Source organism: Rhinolophus ferrumequinum, chromosome 25 (genome assembly GCF_004115265.2).
Source record: "Rhinolophus ferrumequinum isolate MPI-CBG mRhiFer1 chromosome 25, mRhiFer1_v1.p, whole genome shotgun sequence".
Lineage (NCBI taxonomy): Eukaryota > Metazoa > Chordata > Mammalia > Chiroptera > Rhinolophidae > Rhinolophus > Rhinolophus ferrumequinum.
The window spans coordinates 36,782,648-36,803,909 of record NC_046308.1 but is presented as its reverse complement, the minus strand read 5'-3'; the positions used below and the strand labels follow the sequence as shown (position 1 = coordinate 36,803,909).

The 21,262-nt window shown below is 44.8% G+C and overlaps 1 protein-coding gene across 21 annotated transcripts in view; it reads left to right on the top strand.

Moving 5' to 3' along the window:
• Window positions 1-21,262, top strand: part of GRAMD1B (GRAM domain containing 1B) — a 240,304-nt gene that overhangs the window by 99,553 nt on the left and 119,489 nt on the right. For 18 of the 21 annotated variants that reach the window (XR_004422118.1, XM_033098289.1, XM_033098285.1 and 15 more), the window contains one exon: window positions 3,612-3,689. The exons of 2 other annotated variants lie outside the window; for them this stretch is intronic. Coding sequence is in view for 18 of the 19 variants with exons in the window: in XM_033098289.1 (XP_032954180.1) it covers window positions 3,612-3,689 (78 nt within the window). In the remaining variant the exon portion in view is untranslated. The remainder of the gene's footprint in view (window positions 1-3,611; window positions 3,690-21,262) is intronic. One more of the 21 variants, XM_033098283.1, reaches the window with a different exon arrangement.

The window sequence follows — 21,262 nt, the reverse complement described above, 5'->3', positions numbered from 1 at the left end:
CTTCCCTGCAATGTTAAGCTGGATTTCAGTCATACTGGTGCCCAGGCTAAGTCATTCCAATCCTAATTTTTTTCTAGGTTTTTTTTTTTCCAGGCTTTCTAACAGACATTTTTATCTGTTAGTGCCCTCTGCTGGACTTTCTCCAGTTTCTTCTCAACTTCCGTAAGCTGTAGAGCCCAAACTGGACACACTGTTTCACTAAGGTCTTGACTAAAATGGAGTGGTTGGGGATGTGGCCCTTGACCTGGCATTCTGTTCTCCCCTACAAACACCCTAGTATGGTGGATGCTTTTTCCATGCCTCAGAAGACTTGCAGATTCATTCAGGGAGCTGCCTGGTATACAGGTGGCCTGTATCATCTGAAAAAGCTCAGAGAAGAGATGAATTGAAGGAGTTTATGTGAGAGGGTGAGGCAATGTTTGAGTCTCTGGAAATTCTGCTAAACAATATTATTTCATGAGACTGAGTGCAGGAATGGATGGCATCCATCTCACTCACTTAAGTCTGTTGAAAACCAGCTTCCACCTATGGAAGGAGAGGAACAAGCCCTTCCTGGGGGCTCTGGAACAGCCCATGCAGTCAATGGCTGTTTCCACCATGGATTTATCTGCTGTCCCTCCTGTTCAGTGTTCACTTCTCTGATGTATTCCCTGACAAACCCCACAACAGAAATTTGCCATCTGCAGCTGCTCCAATTCCTTCCAGTGTTGCTGCATCGCAATACACAGAGAATACTTGTGCCTCTTAGATTGGGAGCTTTTACGTCCCCATCTCTTAGCACCGTGTCTGGTACATGATAAATGTTTGGTAAATGGAGCTAAAGTGGAATGCCTTTTCTTCTCACTTCTGCTTTTCTTGAATCTATCCGAATTTCAAGTGTAAAAAACTTTGTTGTTGAGACAATCTTCTCTCACCTACCTTAGAAGTGATCTGTCTTTATTCTGTTTCTGTAGTATTTAATATTTACTTTTAAGAGTCACCATTTTCTACTTTTAAAAGTAGTTACTTATATTGACTTTCCAGATTGTAAACATCTTGAGAGCAGGATCCTTGTCTGATTCATAGTTTTATTTTCTATGACCCACAAAATAATGCTTTGCACATAATAATACCTAGCATTTGTATAGTAGTAGATACGTACAAAGCACTGTTACCCATACATCGTATATGATCAATCTTTAATCCTTACAATAGCTTTACAAAGTAAGAACTATTATAACATCTGTGTCCATTTCGTAGCTAAGAAAAATGTTAAATAATTTGCTCAGGGTCAGATAATTAGCAAGTGGAAGAGCTTGGATTCCATCCCAGGCCGCATATTCCAGAGCGTAAACTTAACAGTCGCCTTGATGCTGCCTCTTGTTGGCCTATGTGCACATGGAGGGCATTATGTAAATCCCTGTTGAATGAATGCAGGTTGATATTTCTTAGTTATTTAGAACCAATCAACAATTGAAGGTGATTCATTGTTGCTTTGATCTCTACCATCTGAACTGTTTTCTAAGCAATGGGAAGGCCAGAAGGGGGCACCAGAGTTTGGTTCTAGTTTTGGTTCCAGAAGTGCAAGATGGGTTGGCCGCCTTACAGTTCTGGTTTGGAAGTCAACAGTGCCATCTAGTGGTGTATCTTGCTAATATCAGCTCAGAATTATTTTTCTGAAACCGTGATACATGGTCATTTAGCTCTGGGCGTCTCTTTTTAAACTTAAGTTTAAGTTGTGATTGCCAGGGAGAGGATAGGGTGGGGAGGAAGAACCAGCCCATTATGGCTTAAATGAAATCAAGTTTGATCTCTTCCTTTAAGAGGACGTAATGCTGATCCTGGTCATTTGGGTTCGTTAAACCCTGTTGGCTGTTAGTGTAAAACGCTGGGCTCCAGACACCCCTCCCTTTTACTTCTCACATGTGCTGCTAACGGTCTAGCTTGGTATTCCTCTCTTGATGCTCACCTCTGGAGTTGTGTCAGCTTTGAAATTTGAGTTCTATCTTCTTTGGATTGCCTACTGTAGTATAACACATATCCCAGCGTGCTTGGTGCATAACAGGTCAGTCACAGTGTAAGAAATCCCATGGGTCAACAACACGATAGTACAGTTTTGTCATAAGGAGTTTTTAATAGGGAAGTCTATGAGACCTGGCAAAGGGGAGTGATGAATAGCTACTCCATAGTGAACAAATGGCAAAACAAATGTTTTCTGTAGAGGAGAAGGATTGTGTACACTCTTACTTATGCCAGCAACTGGATGCTTTGTGTACAATGCTGTTCTGGAGCAAGCATTTACCCTATGAGATTGTTCAGGTTGCAGTTTACTGGGAATCTAAAGTACTCTGTAGAGCTCAATGCATTTTGTTGCAGTGGACAATTCCGTCAGAACAAGGAAACAATTTTGGTTGTATTGGAGCCTGGGTTATAGAGACATTTATGGAAATAGGAATTTATTATTAAGAGAATCTATGCAAAGCAGGGGTTTACAAACTTTTTATGTAAGAGGCCAGGTAGTAAATGTTTTAGGCTTTGTTGGTCTAATGGTTCCACTACTTAACTACTCAGCTCTGCCACTGTAGCAAAAAAAAAAAAAAAAAAAAAAAAAAAAAAAAAAAAAAAACCAGCCATAGATAGTATATAAAGGAATGAGTGTGGCTATGTTCCAATAAAACTTTATAACACTGAAGTTTGAATTTCATATAATTTTCACGTCATGAAATATGCTTTTTCTAATTTTTTCCTTCCCCAATCATTTAAAAAGGCAAAAATGGGTTTAACTCACCAGGTGCAAAAAACAGGCTGCTCCAGATTTGGCCACGGGGCTGTAGTATGGGGACTGCTGATTAGATGCCCGGAGTAGTTAATAACTAGAAATTAATTAAAATTATTTGTTCATAAACTATATGTTCAGTTAGTGCCATGAGGTGTCTGAACAGCTTTTCTTTATCTCGAGTAAATATCTCGATATCTTGAGATATTATCGAGATATCTCGAGAAGAACAGTTAAATTCCTTCTAACCTTAATATAAGCATTTTAAAGAATCTGTGAACTGAAAGCTCTGTAATCATCTTGCCTATAGGGCTTTAAAGAGTAGAAGGACTCCCCCTTTAATCCTTCTTTTACCTCAGTCTCCTCAGGCTTCCCTGGAGGCAGAGAAGCAGGGCAGGTGACCCCTGCCCCCATCAAATCTTTTGCCCTACTGGAATTTCCCCCTCCCCCACATCTTTCCCTGCCCTCCCCTCCCCTCCTCACACACAGTCTATACCAGCTCCTTGAAGGTCTCCCTGGAGGTTGAAGAATGGGGTTGTTATCCTGTCCTAGAGATTAAGAGGCCCAGGTACAGAGAATGCTGGAGGCATTTGCTCACTGTGATCTTAGAGCCAGGGAAGAACAGGTCAGGATTTTCCTCTTTTGCTTTAGGTGTGATGGGTGGGCTTGTCATCAAATTTGTGTCGTTTCTCCTGTCCACTGTTGTCAGTACACTCTCTGTGTAAATTTACATGGGGAACTTGTATCTCTAAAATTTTGTAACCCCATTTCTTTGTCAAGCTGAAGTCTAAATGACCTCCCCCCAAGGTTGAGAAAGAAGCTGGACCTTAACGGTTCATATCCTGTCTTTCCTCAGCAGCCAACAGAGTAGCCAGCAGAGCAGCCATGATGATGATTCAAGCAGGTTCCTGAGTCCTCGGGTACGGGAAGAAAGGTAAGATCAAATGAAGAGGGAGAGAATGAAAGAAAAGTTTATAGGGGACGGGGTGAAATGTTGGAGTAAGATTGTGCTTCCACCATGAGCGAGAACTGTGGGAAACTGAGGAGAAATAGGAGACTGCCAGATCTCTGCTCCAAGACCGGTTAGAAAGCTAGGAGGCCCACCCAAAATGTGAGAGGGAGCAACATGAAGGGACGCCTCTGGTGTTCAGCAGGGGAAGGGTCAATGTGTGGCAAACCAAATATGTTGGGGAGCCATCAGAATGGACTTGGGACTTGAGGCACACCTTAAATATTGGGTACAGTGTGGAACGGGAAGGGCAGGGGTATCTTGTGCCTGAGGAAAGCTGCATGGCCTGGGATGGCATGTGTGGCATCCAATAGCAGCAGAACACCAGGATTGGAGTGGATTGGGGTCAGAGATTAATGGAGAATGAGGTTGGTTATACAGGGTGTAGTGAGAAGAAGGAGGTTGCTACATGCTCATTTGAAGATTTGGGGTATAACTCATTAAACACTTAGGCTGGGAGGGCCAGCCAGCATCTATCTGCCTCCTGTGGTGCCTCTGAATCATGGACAGAGGGCTCTGTTGTGGCAAGTTAAACTTCGGTGTCCAGAGGACATCGACTGCATTGATGTTAAGTAAAAAGGAGGTGTCAGTGGGTATATCAAAGGGCTCTCCTTTTGGTCTAGCAATGTTTACCATTTTTATCAACAAACTGGATGAAAAAACAGAAGTTGCTTTTATTTCATTCATCAAACTTGTGGCAGACACAAAATCAAAGAAAAAAAATCCTTACGGCAGACACGCAGCTGAGAGGGAGTAAAGAACACCAAGATGATAGAATCAAGATTTAGTATTATTTCAAATAGAACTATGGGTAGAAACAACAATGAGACTTTTTTGTTTAAAGTCAATGTGCTATTATGTACTTATATGATATTTATATTACATATCTATAAATTTATGTTAGAATAGTTTCTTAAGTGGAGGATTATCACAGGGAGCCTAATTGACAAGACTTCATGGGAAAAAGAACTTGGGAGTTTTATTTCCTAGCCAAGTATGAGCCAATAATATGACACAAGTACCACATGGCCATTGAGTTCTTTGGAAATGGATATTGATAAATCAGAGCCCAGAAAAAAGTGGTGAGGGTGATAACTGTATTATTATAAGGATTGGTGAAAGGAAAGGGGTTTAGCCTGGAGAAGAGAAGGTTTAAGTTGATTGTAACAGCACTTGCTAAACATCTGAAAGCCTAAGAAATAGAACCTGAGGGGGAGAAGTTATTGTGAAAGGAATTTCAGCTCAAGATAGGGAAGAACTTTTCCATGATTAGATGAGAGCTGCACTGCAGTGGGATAGGCCTTGCAAAGTAATAAACTATCCCCTCCATAGAAGTTCAAACAAAAGACAGAACTTTTTTTATCTATCATACAAAGGATTCCATCCTGTCATAAAAAGGATTCTGTCCTGGGAGAAAGGGTGGCACCTCTGTAATCCCTATCTCTTTAGGTTATAAAGTTTTGTGAGTTCTGCCCTAGACCTCCATTTTGTGCTCATTACTAACCAAAATTAACAGTTCAGCTCATCAATTTAGACAAAAATACATACTGAGGCACGGGCTCCCCAAGGAGCAAAGACTAATCCTTCTTGTTAAGATACGTAATCAGTTGTGATCCTATGGCAGTTCTCTCAGTCTCTAGAGTGGCCTATACATTCTCTTTTCAATGCTTTCTGGATTTCAACAACTGTACTCTCAATGTTAGGAGGGGCCATAGAGTTCCCCTAGCACAACTCCCTTCCCTGTGCTTGTGCGTCATACATCTGAAGTATTTCTGATCATGATGTCTTCAGTTGCTCCTTGTCTATCAGCTCCATGATTGGCAACTCCTTAACTCCCTTCAATTTGTCTCTTCTACTTGGGGCATTCCTGGGAGAGACGAATAAGTGCTGAATTGTGTTTTCCCCATGGCAACTTTATCTTACTCTAGGACGTGGCTGTGAATTAGAGAGCCCTGCCATGATCGCTATTTGGGATTGTATGCTGATATAAATTATATTCTAGCTCTTTCTCTGCCCACTCCCCTAACCAAATCAAATGTTATAGAAGATCTCCCACTATCTATACCTCTGCCAAGACAAATCCTCTAGATGTCATCACTCGCTACTGACAGCTCCCTAAACTCTTCCTGGTGGAAGTGGAGCTAGTTTTGCTCACTTTGGTAGTATAGGAAACAGAGAGAGCTTTGAGCAGAAGGATGCTTCCCACGGCAGTCCCTGTGGATCCCCCCCTCAGAAACTCAGGACTGGTATGTGTTACCATAGCTGTTCTGAGTGAAGTCTTTTTTCTCTTCTAAGCCAGTGGGTTCTCCTGGAGAGAGTAAGTCCCCAGAGCACTCATTAATTACCTAGCCACAGCACAGAGCAAACCCTTACACCCTGCACCTAATCCTTTTTCTAATATGTTTCTACCCAATTAAGAGACTCTGGAGTGTTTCAGATGTGGGTCTGTGATGGCCTGTGATGTGGGGCGAGTGTGAGAAATTAATCCTGGGGAGATTCTCAGCAATGGAGATCTGGCTGTATTCCTTGCTCTGTTTACGGCAGCATTTCCTACACTGGTGAGGCCTTCCTGTCATCATCTCATTTATCCTTTACCACGCCCCTGGGAAGCAGATAGAGCAGGTACTATCATCACGGATTGAAAATATTCAAGTATGAGGTGAGTAATTTGCACACTTTTCAGTGACCACCTAATTCTCCAAACCACGTGGTCAATTAAAGGATGAAGAATAATTTCACAGATCAGGCAAAAAAATAATAATAACATTGATTTCTTCTTTTTTAAAGATCAAAATTATAATCCTTCAGTATGAGATATACTTTCCACTGGTTAAATAAAACATTGGTTTTTCTTTTTCTTGTACAAGGTTCAGAATGGATGTAATATTTAGAGACAAAATAGCTGCCCTACTATAATCTAGAAAATGTCCACATTACAGTAAAGGGTGAAATGCCTTCATGTGGTGTCCATACCTAAGAGCTTCTGAGAATTTTTTCCTCATTCACATCAGTTTCTATCCTGAAGGAAAAGAGCCTTTGGAACCATGTTGGGGGCAGAGTGTAGGTGGGTGCTGGGAGATAGCCATTTCCTGGGCAGGTGTGTGTCAGGGAGACGGGTTGATTTTAGGAAAAGAATCAATTTATGGGATATGAGGATTGTCTCAGAGATAGGACTAATCCCCCTAGTTTTGCAGTAGAAAGCAAAATAGATCTAACTGCCCAAGGTTGTGTGTGTGTGTGTGTGTGTGTGTGTGTGTGTGTGTGTGTAATGGAATATGGGACATTAATTCATTTTCATGCTTCTAGGTGAAGTCAGGAGTACACATAAAAAACACTAGTTCCCAGATTCAGCCCAAACTAGACCAATTGTTAGGGTTTCTCAAGTTGCCAGATTTTTATTTAGTACTGTCACCCAGTGGCAGGAACTTTAAAACAAAGCCAGGACTGTATGGAAAGGAGCTGTTTTACTAAGGAGCATTTATGTAACAATATTACTTTCACCAGAACGTGGTCTCACTTAACCAGGAAACCTTTTAGTGGTAGGAAAATTGAGACCTGGACGGGGCTGGGGTGTGACCGAGTGCCAAGACAGGACCACATTCTTTCACATATCCATTCCTGCATGCAGGCATATGTGCCATAAACCTTTATGAAGTGTCCACTACATACTGGGGAGCGTCCTGGGTCCAGCCTGCAAGATGGACAGAGGCTGTCTACTGGTGATTTGAAAAGAGCGAAAGGAAGCCTTTAAAGTCAGTCCAATTTAGTTTTGACTACCATCTTCCTTCTTAACTGTGCATTTTTAGAAACAATTTAGCTTTCTACAACCGTTGTTTCTTCATTTGTAAAAGTCTTGTAAAGAATAAATGAGATAACGTGTGTAAAGTACCTAGTACTTAGTATATACTTAGTAAATGGTAGCTGCTGGTCCTCTGATTTTGGCTATCATGAGATTTTACTTTTAGTTTCTTAGTAGATCTGCATATACTCTTCTGTCTTTGAAGAGAAGAGACAGAAAGAATGTATAGAATACTAAGCACCCACAAAATGTCAAGATAGAGATACTAATGATCAATTGATTGAGGCATGGTATTTCCCCTCAAAAGCCTTCAGCCAGTGGTGAGACATACCTGTAAGTAAGCAAGTAAAATATCATGGAATAATTGACATATGGAATAAAACTAAGGAATTTGTTTGCTAATGTACTTTGGGGACAGAGCCCCAGAGAGCAGTTTCCAGGCTCTCGGCCTCACGTGGAAAGGTGCTGGCTCGGGTAGTAGATGGCCATCAGCTGTGGCTGGTTGGCCGTCAGTTGTAACCCTTGAGCCACTGGCCACTAACATAACTGCTGCGGCTGCGTTGGGGAGTGGAGTCGAGAGGGAGTGGAGGAGAGTCGGTCGGTTGGCAGGAAAGCGGACAGCAGTTTGCACGTCGTGTGAATCCAGCCGCCAGCGAGACTATAGTGGTATGACTCCCCTAGCTACGGCTCCGTGGGTGTTCCTTTTTGGCCTCGCCACGTCCTGCGTTCCTGTGTGGGGAGCGGGAGCCGAGGCCCCGCAGGTTGTCTCACATGACAGTACCTAACCCTGTGCAGTGAATCTTGTGTGCATTTTTAAGTATAATCCTCTCAAGAACCATGTCAAATAGATGCTATTATTGTCTTCGTATGAGAGTTTAGGAAACTGAGGCTCAGTCAAGTAAAGAAATTTGCCCAAGAGAAACACAGCTCCTCTGCTTGGGATGAGGGAGGGCGGGGGGAGGAGGGTGGTGGTATCCACAACGACGCCGTGGAGCGGGGGATGCCTCCGCTGAGCGCTGCAAGATGAGGAGGAGGCTGTCACATGGACAGCATTGCCAGGCGAGGGAACACGATGTACATAAGCATGGAGGCGGCAGAAGCAAGGCGTGTTTAGGAACTACAGATACTTCAGGATTGCCGCTGCTCACATCCCAGGAGGTGGGTAGCTGGCGAGTGGCTGGAAATCAGGTGCCTGACCATGTCACATCCTGCCATGATAGAGGGGGCTTTATTTATAGATGAGGGGAAACAAGTGAAGGTGTCATGCAGGATGGCCTGCAGGGTCTCAGCTCTCGCTCCCCACATAAGAACGCAGGACATGGTGAGGCCAAAAAGGAACACCCACGCAGCCATAGATAGGAGGGTCTTACTACCATATTCTCACTGGTGGCTGGGTTGGAGACACAGGAAGCAGGAGTCACACGACCCGCAACCCGCCGTCCGCTTCTCTGCCAATCAACCAACCTCACTTGCTAACTGCTATCCGCGCTTGTTAGCTCAGCCACCATCTTTCTGCTAGGCCCCATTTGCTGCTAGCGTAGCCACGGCAGTTATATTAGTGGCCAATGGCTCACTGGTTACAGCTCACTGGTTAGCAACTAGCCACAGCTGATGGCCATCCAATCACAGTTGATGGCCATTTACTACCCAAGTGAGCTCCTTGCCACACGAGGGTGAGAGCCTGGAAACTGCAGTCCTGGCTCTGTCCCCACACTCCATCCCTATAGGGTCTCACCTCACAATCTATGCGACAGGCGTCTTCTGCGAGGGACCCTGTGCGAGGAGCTTGGAGGTGAATGCAATATCCTGGACACAGCCAGTCTCTCTGGGCACAGCCATGGTTTCGCAGGGTACCACCAGTCCTTCTGGGCACAGCCAGACTTCCTGGACTCAGCCAGGGCTCTTGGGGCACTGCCACTCTCTCTGGGCCTCTCAGGGTACCGTGCTGGAACAACAGTGACTCACAGTCAAGGTGCTTAATATTCTCGATGGCGGCCGGTCGAGACACAAAAGCAAACATCCGCCAGTTCCACTACATGGTGGTATGTTCCCAAGCAAACAGTCAAGCGGTCTATCAAATTAGGGATGGAGCCCATTCCCCAAAATGTCAGATATAGATACTAATGATCAATTGATTGAGTCATTCGCCAGGGCTGTGCGTTAACCCCACAACGTGTGCCCTCTCTGCAGGGCGAGGGCTCCCAGTCCCCCTAACCTGAGGGTGAGGGCCTCAGCAAGCACTTCTCAGCCCACAGGGCCACAACGACCTTCGCTTTCTCCAGCCTACACTGGTTGGGGAAACGTCCATGTCTTCCCATCCCTCTACGGGGGCCCAGCTCTCCAGCAGCTGCTCCTCCTGGTCTTCCTGAGACTGAGTGTTCATACGCAAAAACTGCTCCACCGCCCTTCGGGGAGCCTTGGCCGGCACCGTACCCTGCTCGCTGCGCCATTTGTCATGCAGGGTGGCCTGCGGGGTCTCTGGTCCCACTCCCCACGTAAGAACTCAGGACATGGTGAGGCCAAAAAGGAACACCTATGCAGCCATAGATAGGGGAGTCACACCACTGTATTCTCACTGGCGGTTGGGTTGGAGACACAGGAATCAGGAGCCCCACAATACGCAACCCGCTGTTTGCTTCTCTACCAACCAACCAACCTCACTCGCTAGTTGCAGTCCGCCGTGCTAACTGCAGTTCGCTCTTGCTAGCTCAGCCACCATCGTCTTGCTAGCCCCCATTTTTTGCTAGCATAGCCACGGCAGTTACATTAGTGGCCAATGGCTCACTGGTTACAGCTGACGGCCAACTAGCCACAGCTGATGGCCATTTCCTACCCGAGTGAGCACCTTTCCATGTGAGGGTGAGAGCCTGGAAACTGCACTCCTGGCTCTGTCCCCACAAAAGGATATTTGAGGAAGAGGGTGCCCAGGTCACTCTCAGATATTCTTGTGAGAAAAATCACTTTGGTCCTAGTGTGGAAGATGGATTTCAGGGGCAAACAGTAGAAACAGATAGCCAAGGATAGATGTGGCCATTGTTTACCCATCTGTTCCCACATTCAATAAGTATTTATTGAGCACATACTCTTGCAGGCATTGGGGGTACAGCTATGAACAAGATAATTATTGTCTCTCGTGTTACTATCTAATGAGGGGAGATAGATAATACAAACAAAAAAATAAGAAAACATCAAGTAGTATAATAAATGCTCTAAAGAAAATGAAAAAGATGTGGTGGACCAAAGTTTTTTGGGACCAGTCTTAAGTTTTGTGGGAAGGGACAGCTTACTGATGTGATATTTAAACAGACCAGATGGGCAGATTTCTGAATTATGGTCAAAAGGACAGAAAAGGAAAAACCAATTAAATAAATTTATTAAATAGGTTTGACAAGACTTAGATCTAACGTTTCTCGCTTGGGCAGCAAATAAAAGGTAGCATAGTCTCAGACGTTAAATACCTGCCTGGGTTGTGATTGTGCTTCCACTGCTTGCTGTGTGATCTTGGGCAAATCACTTCACTTTGTGCCTCACTCTCCTCATAAATAAAATGGGTATAATAACAGTTCCTGCCTCATAGGGTTGAGGATTGAGTGTGTGTGATGATTAGAATAGTACGAGTGCCTGGCACATGGCTATTATTATATATGTGCTTGCTATTATTATCATTGATATTATATTATTAAAATATTGGGTAAAGGGGGAGCAATTTGAAGATAGTGACAGTGAGTTTAATTTAGACATGTAGAGTCTAAACTACTTATGGAGCATGTAAGTGTGGAGGTACACTAGGCAGTTGGCTATACCCGTTTGAAGCTCAGGAGACAGGACTAAAGTTTCTTGTTTGGATATGAGGCGGTAGTTGAGGCAAGAATCTTAGGATTAGCACAGTTCAAGCAGAGGTGAAGGAAGGAAGAACTTGTAAAAGATTGCCCACTGAAGCCAAGAGAAGCAGGAGACTAAAATACGGAAGCAAGAAAGAAAAGTCAAAGAGTGTAGAGACAGGTAAGATGAGAACTAAAAAGGATCTTCTGCACTGACAATTAGGAGGTCACTGGTGACCGTAGAGAAGTTTTAGAAGAGTATATATGAGAGGAGGACAAAGAGACTGAACATGGAGAATTCATCCTAGAAGTTTGCCTGGGAAGAGGAGAAACAGAGATCATAACTAGAGGACCAGGCAGTGGTGATTTGGGGAGAATTTTTATTTTAATATAGGGACACACAAGCACTTTCTAAATCTCTGAAGTAGAAGCCTGTAGGTCAAGGATGATAATTTCAGAGAGGACATCATTCATTCATTCACTCACTCAATAAACATTTACCAATTATGTACTACCATGTTTCCCCGAAAATAAGAGCTAGCCGGACCATCAGCTCTAATGCGTCTTTTGGGGCAAAAATTAATATAAGATGCGGTCTTATTTTACTATAATATAAAGCTGGGTCTTTAATATAATATTATAATGAAATATAATATACCCGGTCTTATATTAATTTTTGCTCTGAAAGACTCATTAGAGCTGACTGTCTGGCTAGGTCTTATTTTTGGAGAAACGGTATGTACTTGTGAGTCGTCAGTCTGTTGAGGCAACAGTATTAACTCAACTGAGTGTATAGCATAGAAAATACAAACTTGGATATATGCATTAAAGGAAGGGGAACATGGTTCCATGAGAGGGTGTGTCAAAGAAATTGGACTGGACAGGAGTGGGGAGGGATGAGGGTGTAATGGCTGAGCTAAGACCAGAAGGATGAGTGTGAGGTGAGAAGGAAGCAGTGAGATGAGACAGATGAGAGGAGATAAGATGGGGCAAGCGTGGTTGATCGTTGCAAGGACTTGAGTATGCCGGGAGCCTCAAGAAGCCATTGCAAGTCTTTAAGAGGGGAAGTGACAGGATCAGATTTGCCTTCTGAAGAGATTACAATACAGACAAAGGATGGAGGCAGCCCTGGTGGATACAGAGAGATCAGCTGGGGCAGTTAAGAGGCTTTCATAATAGTCCAGGCAAAGGCTATTGGTAGCTTGGACTTGGGATGGTTGTCATGCAGAAAAAAAAGTAGGTGAATTCAAGATATATTTAGGTTAAAATATCTAAAACTTGGTGATGGATTGGACATAGAGTGTGAGAGAGAAGGGAGATCTTCAGTTAGTCCTGAGATTCCAACTTACTCAGGTAGGTACTGAAAGATGAGGAAGCGAGGTTTCCGGATGTGACCGGGAAAAGATAGGTCAGATCACAGGTGAAAGGATTAGCTTTGACTAGGAGATGGTAACGGGTATGGACGCAGTTCACAGGTGATGTGGCAGGAAGGTGAGGAGGTTCACAGCAGCAGGATCGACTTCCTCTGCGTAACAGGAAATACTGGTAAGATCGTCCCCTTAGATCAAGAAAGGTGGAATGGGAATAGTATGAGGTTTGGGTGTAATTAATTTGGGGATTTCTTATATCACCTTTTCTCTGACTAGTTTAAAAGACGTTCATGTTTTGCATGTCCTACTAGAACTCACCCTCATTTCCTCCAGGTGGGGCAGGGAGGGCAAGCTTCCTCATGCCTGTCATATAGGCGTCGTGGTAGGCTGTGGTCAATTCTGTCTAGCACGTGCCCCATGGTGTGTACTCCTTGGTTGACTTGTTTGTCTCCCCACTAGTCCATGAGGCCCTGGAGGATAGAAACTGATAGAAACATATATGTTTGGTACACAGTAAGTGCTCAGCAGATATTTGCAGAATTCGTGAATGAACAAATGGAAAAACCAAGATAATGGAATTTGAGGCAGGAATAAAGGAATTTGATAATGGAATAAAGGGCAGGCCTCTGGAGTTGAAGCAAGGCCAGAATGCAGGCCTCTTACTGAGATCCCGCCACGTCTTCCTATTAGATGGAAAAATGTTTCAATTCTGCTTATTCTATCCTAGAAACTGTCCCAAAATAGCCTATTTCCAGAGCACTCTAGCTCCATCTACCTGCTTGGCCACTGAATTCCCCATGGCCCCATGGACACTCAGGTGATCTGTGTAGTCAGCTCCCTCACCATGAGGAAGGAGCCAAGTAGCAAACCCTCTGGGAGCAGTGCCTGCCAGCCCTCCCCTTCTTTCTTGCACCAGCAGCTGACATCATATGCAGGTACAGCTCCATCCTCCCTGTCTGAGGACAAAGGAGGAGAGGAAATTCACCAAGTGCCCAGAGTGCTGCCAGGTGTTGAAAGATGGAGAAGGGCTCTGTTTGGAGCTGTGGCTTAGGCTGAAGTTAGAAGGGATCCTGATAGCACAGAGCCTCAAGCTTTCCCCCTCTGGGCCCTCCACCTGCCTGTGTTTTGTGTTGACCATCAGGGTAGGGAGAGCTCAGGTGCAGGAGCCACGGTAGACAGCTGAAGGAGCTGCAGAGGCAGCAGGTCCAAGCAGCTCCGGAGTGAGCCCCCAGCCCTCGAGGCCTCAGCTGCCATATGGCGGGCTGTCCCCTGGGCCCAGCATGGTACACAACCTGCACTCCGAGACCGTCTCGTGCAGCACGGCTGTAAAGCAGACCTGTCACTACCACGTCTCCTCCCTGAGGAAGAAGCTGTTCTTTCTACGAGCCAAGTAGGTGGCAGGGGGCCCCTGGAGATAAGGGCATGAGGGATTGACTCTTGGCTGGTTGGGATTAGCTGGGGCTTTTGACAGAGGCGAGAGTGCTTTTGGGATTGGCTCCTATGTTTGGGGATGTTGTAGTTCCTTGCCAAATAGTTCCCTCCTGCTAAGAGGGAGACAGTGATTTGTTGCAAGAGGCTGAAGGTAAAGGACAGAGGCTGGTGGCCTTTGGTGTGGGTGGAATACTTGACTGGGACTCACTGTGTATCTCCCAAGGAGGTTACATGGCTCTCCAGGTTCTTCATAACTGGCCAGGATCATTATTTTCCTCTTTCATGGTAAATTACGTCAGTTGGTAAAGAACTTAGAGGTCGCAAGAGAAAGGCGCTGTAGAGAATGGTATATTCTACCTGATTTAAGATGCCCTGGAGTCTTTGGGGGGTGCTGATATCTCCCTTCCAGTGATAGGGACCTATGAGTGAGGCATTTGGAGCTGTTGACTCAGTGTGTACACGTCTTATATCCACTCATGATGGACTTTGTTCTGACTCCAGAGCTGTTTGAGCAGGCCGCTGGGGAGATCCCAGCACACACGAGGCATGGGATGCTATTTCCTAACATGGGCTCCGTCCCTGGCAGGGTTGTCATGCAGTGGCTCATTGCTGAACACGCTGTGCCTTGGCCTTTGTGACAAGCAGAGGGGAGCAAGTGTCCTGGAGGAGAAAGGTTCCAACCCATAGAATCAGAGTTAAATTCGGAGGCTGGCAAGCAATGGAGAGAGAGGGGCGTATAAACTCACGGGCATGTGTACGTGTGTGAGCATGCACAGGCATAGATGCCCACGAGTGTTTAGCCATCTGTTGACAGAGGATTCTCCTCAGGAGTGTTCTCATGGCAGAAGTTTTGCGGGTAGTGAACAGAGACCGAGTCCTTCCTCTGATGAGATGGCTTCTCAGGTACTGATTACCTGGTGCTGTGCCTTGTACACGGTAGACAGACACCTGACGGATAATGGTGGAATCAGAGATCCTCTGATCCAATGGTGTGGTGCTGGTGGCAGAGACAGGATTCTCTCTGCAATTGTCAGGTGTAACTTAGGAAAGCTTTGAAGACCGAATGCCCTTATTTTAAATTCTGGCTCTACCACTTAGTGGCGGTGATTGTTTCACAAAATCATTTTATACTCTCTGAATCTGTTTCCTGTCTTAAAAGTGGAGATAACTATATTTACATTGTGGAGGTTGTGGGGATCAAAATGAGATAAAATGAGAAAAGTGCTTAGCACTGTGTTTGGCACTCAGTAAATGGTAGATTTTATTATTATGATTGTCAGTAAACAGTAGACGTGCGCTAAGCCTGTGCGGTGAGCGGAAGGTGACTGTTGAGTTATTAGAGAATTGTAGGTTGAAGACCTTGGTTAGGGTGAGCCATGAACGAGTCCATGAGATGTGATGTGTGATGATTCCTTAGTTGCCATGGGAAACTAGTCACATAAATACTAGTCCTCACTTTCCCAGCTTATTTTCCATCTTAGCACTAATCATGTATCTATTTGTTGGCTTGGTTGTTTGTCTCCCTCGCTAGTCCCTGAACTTCATGAAAGCAGGGACTGTCTTTGTTTTATTTACTATTGTGTACCCAACACTTGGTACAGAGCCTGATACATGGTACGTGCTCGATAAATATTTGTTAAATGAGTAAATGGATACATGAATAACTGTCTAAGGCTTTTTGCGAGCTCTAACAGCCTATGATCATGGATCCTGTGACTGTGCCCCAAATTGAGGACCACTGACTAGCCCTTGTACCTCTGTTAATCTCCTGACGTTTTCATGCTAATGGAAATGGTTTGATCTGTGACCGCCCCTCATGTGTTCTCCTTTCACTGATTGACATACACATATGCTTAGGGATTGCACTGTCTGTGGAAGACAGCACATAGGGTGTTCAGATAGGAGAGAGAAGAACCGTTTTTTACGTCTGGGCCAAGCTCTGACGTTTGGTAGCAGGGCTGAAAAGCAGGTGGGCCCTTCTCTCTTCACCTCCCTCCCCAGTTTCCCATTTTGTAGCTTCTCTCTGGCAGTCCTGACCGCTTTTATTGCTGTCAGCAGAACTGTCTGCAGGTGTAACCATCACCTCCTCTGTGTTTCTCCTTCTGCTGCATTTCTCCGTTTTTGCCTGAGGAAGGGGTTATTAATTATAGCTCAGCAAACTATCTCTGCTGATGCCATAGCTGAGATTTAGATTTAGACAACTGGCAGGATGGTTGGTAAGTTTCATTTCCTACCGTCTCTACTTCCTGCTGGTAGCGGTCCCATCCTCCTGCAAGCCAGGGTGAAGAGGAATGTGAGTGAGTGACTTGCAGACTCAAGCAAAGACTCCACAATGCGGGCGTGCCATGCTTTGCAATTCTTTGGCTCCCTCTTACTCCAGGGTTGAGATGCAGTTGGAGGCCCAAATCTGTGTGTTCTTTTTCCAACGTGTCACTGATTACTAATGTAAGCTCAGTGCAGCTATTTGTAGAGACCACTCACTGTTTTCCCACCTAGATGGTGAAGTCATTGCACCAGAAGTCACTGATACTCCAGTTTGGTGGCAAACCTGTCAGGAAAAATTTTTTGAGCATGTACCACCGATATAATATGTAAGTGTATTTATATCAGTTCTACACATGCACTACAGTACTAAATATTTTCTGTATTATACAATTAAGCAGAAAATTTAAAAGGGTGATATAAAAAGAATGTAAGTTCTAATATTTTCTTCCTTTATGGCCATGGGTAAGTGCTCATATCCCCTTTATGATGAGCTGCCAGCCTACTTGGGAGACTGGGTTTCGAAAGCACTGTAACTCAGCCTTTCCATGGTTTCAGAGTCACACGCAGAGCTGATTCAGTATGCAGATTCCTGGGCCCCTCTTTTGATTTTAGAGTCACATTAACTGGGGTCTGTCTAGGAATGTGCACAGTTAGCACGTATCCCAAGTAATGCTGACTCGGATGGTCTTGGACCACACTTTGAGAAACTTGCCCTGTGGCCCCGAGCCTCTTGTACCCCTGTTCTAGCTAGTATCAAGCACACACTTTAATAGGGCTAGGACAGGAAGAGCCCTAGTGTCCCATTCCTGGACTGTGACATCAGTTTTCGGGAGCCTCTGGTGGACCCTTGGTGCCTTTTTACCCCCAGCTTGGGAAGATTGGTATCAGGGCATAGCTTCTGGTTCTCCCTTGCCTATCTTCTGCATAAGCCCAGGAATTGTCATTCTGGAGCAAGGAGAAAGGGGGGTGAGGGGGGGATGTGTAATTAAATTAATCATTTCATCTTGCCTGTCACCAACTTTCTAGCTTGCTCCATGCTTCTTTTCTTCTTATCCTTAGCATGTGAGTGACAAGCTGTTAACTGCTGGGCTCCCTCCCTCTTTGCCCTTCCTCCGCTGTCTGAAGGGGAAACTCTTCTAGTTGATCTGCAGAGAAAACCCGCTGTAAACCTGGTTCATAATGGTCGTGGGGCTAGTAGAGGGGCTGAGGGAGTGGACTCCCCTTTCCCTCCAGAACATAACACAGAAGCTCGCTTGTGCCATTCTTTGTGTGAGCATGATGGGTGAGTTAGTAGGTAGAATTCAGGGTTGGACTTTTGAAATTCTTAGTTTATTAATTTAGCTGCACAACAGACTTCCTTTGAGATCCACAAAGTGATCAATTTCACGTGCTCAACACCTTTCCCTCTAGAAACTGAACTGTTACTTGTTTCTTTCTCTGGGAACCTTACCCAGTGGGTAGATTCTCAGTTGGCTGAGAGTTTGTTTACATTGTTGTCCTTACAAATAAGGGTATAGAACATATCTAGAACCCAGATTAAGAGCCTTTAAGAAGGGATTGAAGGGGTCAAATACTCTCCAATCCTTCCTAATTCATGAATTTCTTTTTCAATACCTACATCAAATGTTTATCTGCCTTTCTGTGAATAACTCCCATGTTGGGGAATTTGCTAAGGATGTTAATTGGGATTTCTTTCAGTAAAGAGTGCTATAGGAAACTACTGCAAATGAGAAGGGCAAACCCAAGACAAGACAGAGTGTCTGTGTACTTAGTTTGTGGGCACAATATAAGTTCTGAGGTATTATTTATTATTACTGATAATAGCTGCTATTTTGAGAGCTTATTATGTGCTCAACACTGTGCTATCTTATTTAATCATAATGACAACCTTGTAAGGGAAGTTACTATTGTACCCATTTTCTAGGTAAAGAAATGGAGGCTTAGATTGTCCACTGTCATTATCTAGCTGATAATCACTCCAGAGCTCATTTTGATTTGCAACACTACGACTTCCCCTTGAGAAAGGATACATGTGGCTAATGGGGTACTTGGGGTCCAGTGCAGAAGCTGCTTTTCCTTATATCTGATGGACCTTTCTTTACCAACTTCCTAGAATTGAAGCCCCACATAGGGAGGTGTATAAGGGAGTTTGTTAATGAAGGTTATCTTTTGGAAAGCTTTGAAACCAGACAGAACAGGAAACAAATTGACAAGGAGAGAACAGACCCCACTGATTCTGAATGATCCAGTTAAGTGTGTCTTGAGGGCCAAATAATTTTTTAAAAATCTTTTAAAAGTATATTTCTAGTGCCTTGTTGATTTTGAGAAGTGCCTTAGGATTTTAACAAATTATATTAGGAAAAATCCAGTACATTTCTTTGACACTCTCTTTTCTGGTGCTGTCTTTCATTTTCACTATTATGCCTAAACTGTAGAACAAAACTGTTTTGACCTTGCTGCAGGTATCACACGAAGCCCTTCTAGGCATGTGCATGATCTGCAAAAGTTCTTCAGCTTCCCTCTCTTCCCTCTCTCTCTGGGCTTACCAGCACCCCCAGCTGGCTGTGGCTTTGCCAGGAGAGGAGGGAGTGGCCATGTGATCCCTCCTCAGGAGTGAGATCCCTCCTGAGTCAGCAGGCAGAAAGCAAAAGGAGTGCCTGGACTCCACTACAACTGTGGAGGGCAGGGGTGTCTGCCTGGCACGATAGCTCCCACCTCTTAGGGAGAGAGGACACTAGGAGAGGGAAACTGCCAATGAAAAGAAAGACTTGCTGGTGGGAGTTGCTGTGCAAATGGGTTTGTGTGTTCTCTTTTAGATCTTCTACTCAGATTCCTCTGGGGCCAATGATTTTTTTCCTTGAACATTTAAACGGCATTTTCTTTGGTCCTTCTTTTGTTTCCTGCCTCACCCAGCTCCTGTAGCTTAATGGCCTGTTTACTTTCTGGATGTAACTGCTATAATGGCAGACCTCCACATTGGAGCCAGTGTCCTTCGGAAGGAAACCAAAGGACAGTCTGGAGAGGGGAGTAGGCTCTGGAAACATTCCTCTCCACATTTTCCTTTGTGTGTTGCTGGCTTTGTATCTCCTCCCCAGTCCCTAGTTCCAGAATTGTCAGAGATCTGTAACTGCATCTTTCAGCCTCGTTCCCTAGAAGAGACCTGATCACTGAAGGACAGCACTCCCAACATAGAGACTTTTTCTCAGTTCCCACTGGCCTGTTCTGGCAGCTATGGAGAAGAATGGGGGAGTGAAACCCTCTCGTGCAGCAGGCGTCCCTGAGATTGCTGCTGCTCAGGGACTGTCCGAGGATCGGTGCCTATAGTCTGTCACCTTATCTTGTTTTTCTCTCAGCTTCAGCAGTAGTCACTAGAGGGTCTTGCCAGTGGCCTGCACCAAGTGAGGTCCCAATGGCATTCGGGCATTCAAGTTAGTCTTCCATCCTAACTCTCCTACCAGCACCGGCCTCCACAGTCTGCATGGACTGTTGGTTGTACAATGGAAACATGTGGCGGCCATTAACTGTGCACCATAAAAAGGTCAGGAAATATTATTTATTGGCCTTCTCCCTCTCCCTTCCCTGCTGACCCCCTGCTCAGTTAATCATGTGGCTTCCCATATATCCTCACCCTGAACCTTTGTGTGAAAGGCTATGAAATTCTCTGCAGCCCACCTGTAGGTCTTTGGTGAAAATTGGTACAGGCATAGGAGTGAACCTCCAGGACAGGGAGTGGGCAAATGATCTGCCCTATGCATTTATGACCCTTTCCATTTTTGAAGCACTTGCTCAAATTTGTCATTTGAAAGTGCAGGACAGGAACTGCTGGCTGGAGTTGGTTTGATTGGGTCTGGATGGTAGGTAAGGGGAGGAGTTGTGTAACCAGACCAGTGCCAGCTTTGCGTTGGCACCAAGTGCAGATGGCATGCAGGTTTGGGGGAACTCCTGGTGTTCCCACCCTCCTGAGTGCCCTTCATACAGTAATTGTAAAGACGACATTGTTTTCGTTAACATTTATTGAATGTGCCTCTCACGTGTTAGTCACAGTGCTCTCGTTTACATTCACCATTTTTTCTATGAAATAGTATTGTTATTACCTCCATTTTATAGATAAGAAAACTGAGGATTAGAGAGGTTTCATAACTTATATAAGATCACACAGCTATTAAATGATGGGCTGGAATTTGAATCAGGCAATTTAACTCTAACCAGTGAGCTACACTGCCCTCCCTGTCCAGTTCTAGAGGCTGGTGTGGAGGTAATATTAACATCCAGTACTGTTGCTTGGGAGGTCTCAGAAATTGCTAGCAGCAATTCAAAGAGAGATGGATCTCCTTTTTTGCCTACCTCATTTTACCCTGAGGAACTCCATGTACAACTGCACTGATACCAGCAAAGACCCTGAGTCTGAGCTTCCCTATGTGAGCGGCTGTGGGAGGCTGATGCCCTGGCATTGTCCCTTTATCCAGCCAGCTGGCACTTGCACTTGAATAGCCCTTCCTCCCTTCTCCTGACATCTCACTCCTAGCTGGGGGGTGCAGAACTATGGGTGACTAGTGCCTAAGGCTGTTTTCTTTCCTCCTAGAACCTGAACCTCAGTCCTTACCACCCATTTCATTCCCTAGTTGTCCTGACTACTTCAGAAACTCTCCACCCCAGCCCTCCCACAACACCCAACTTCTCCAGAGAGCAGTTCAGCTTTGCAAAACCATCAGACTTGAACTTTGTAGTATTTGCTGCCATCTCTCTAGTTTCTGCCATTTCATGCTGGGTTCTTTCTATCCATCCATAACCTTTTTCAGACGTTTTGGTCAA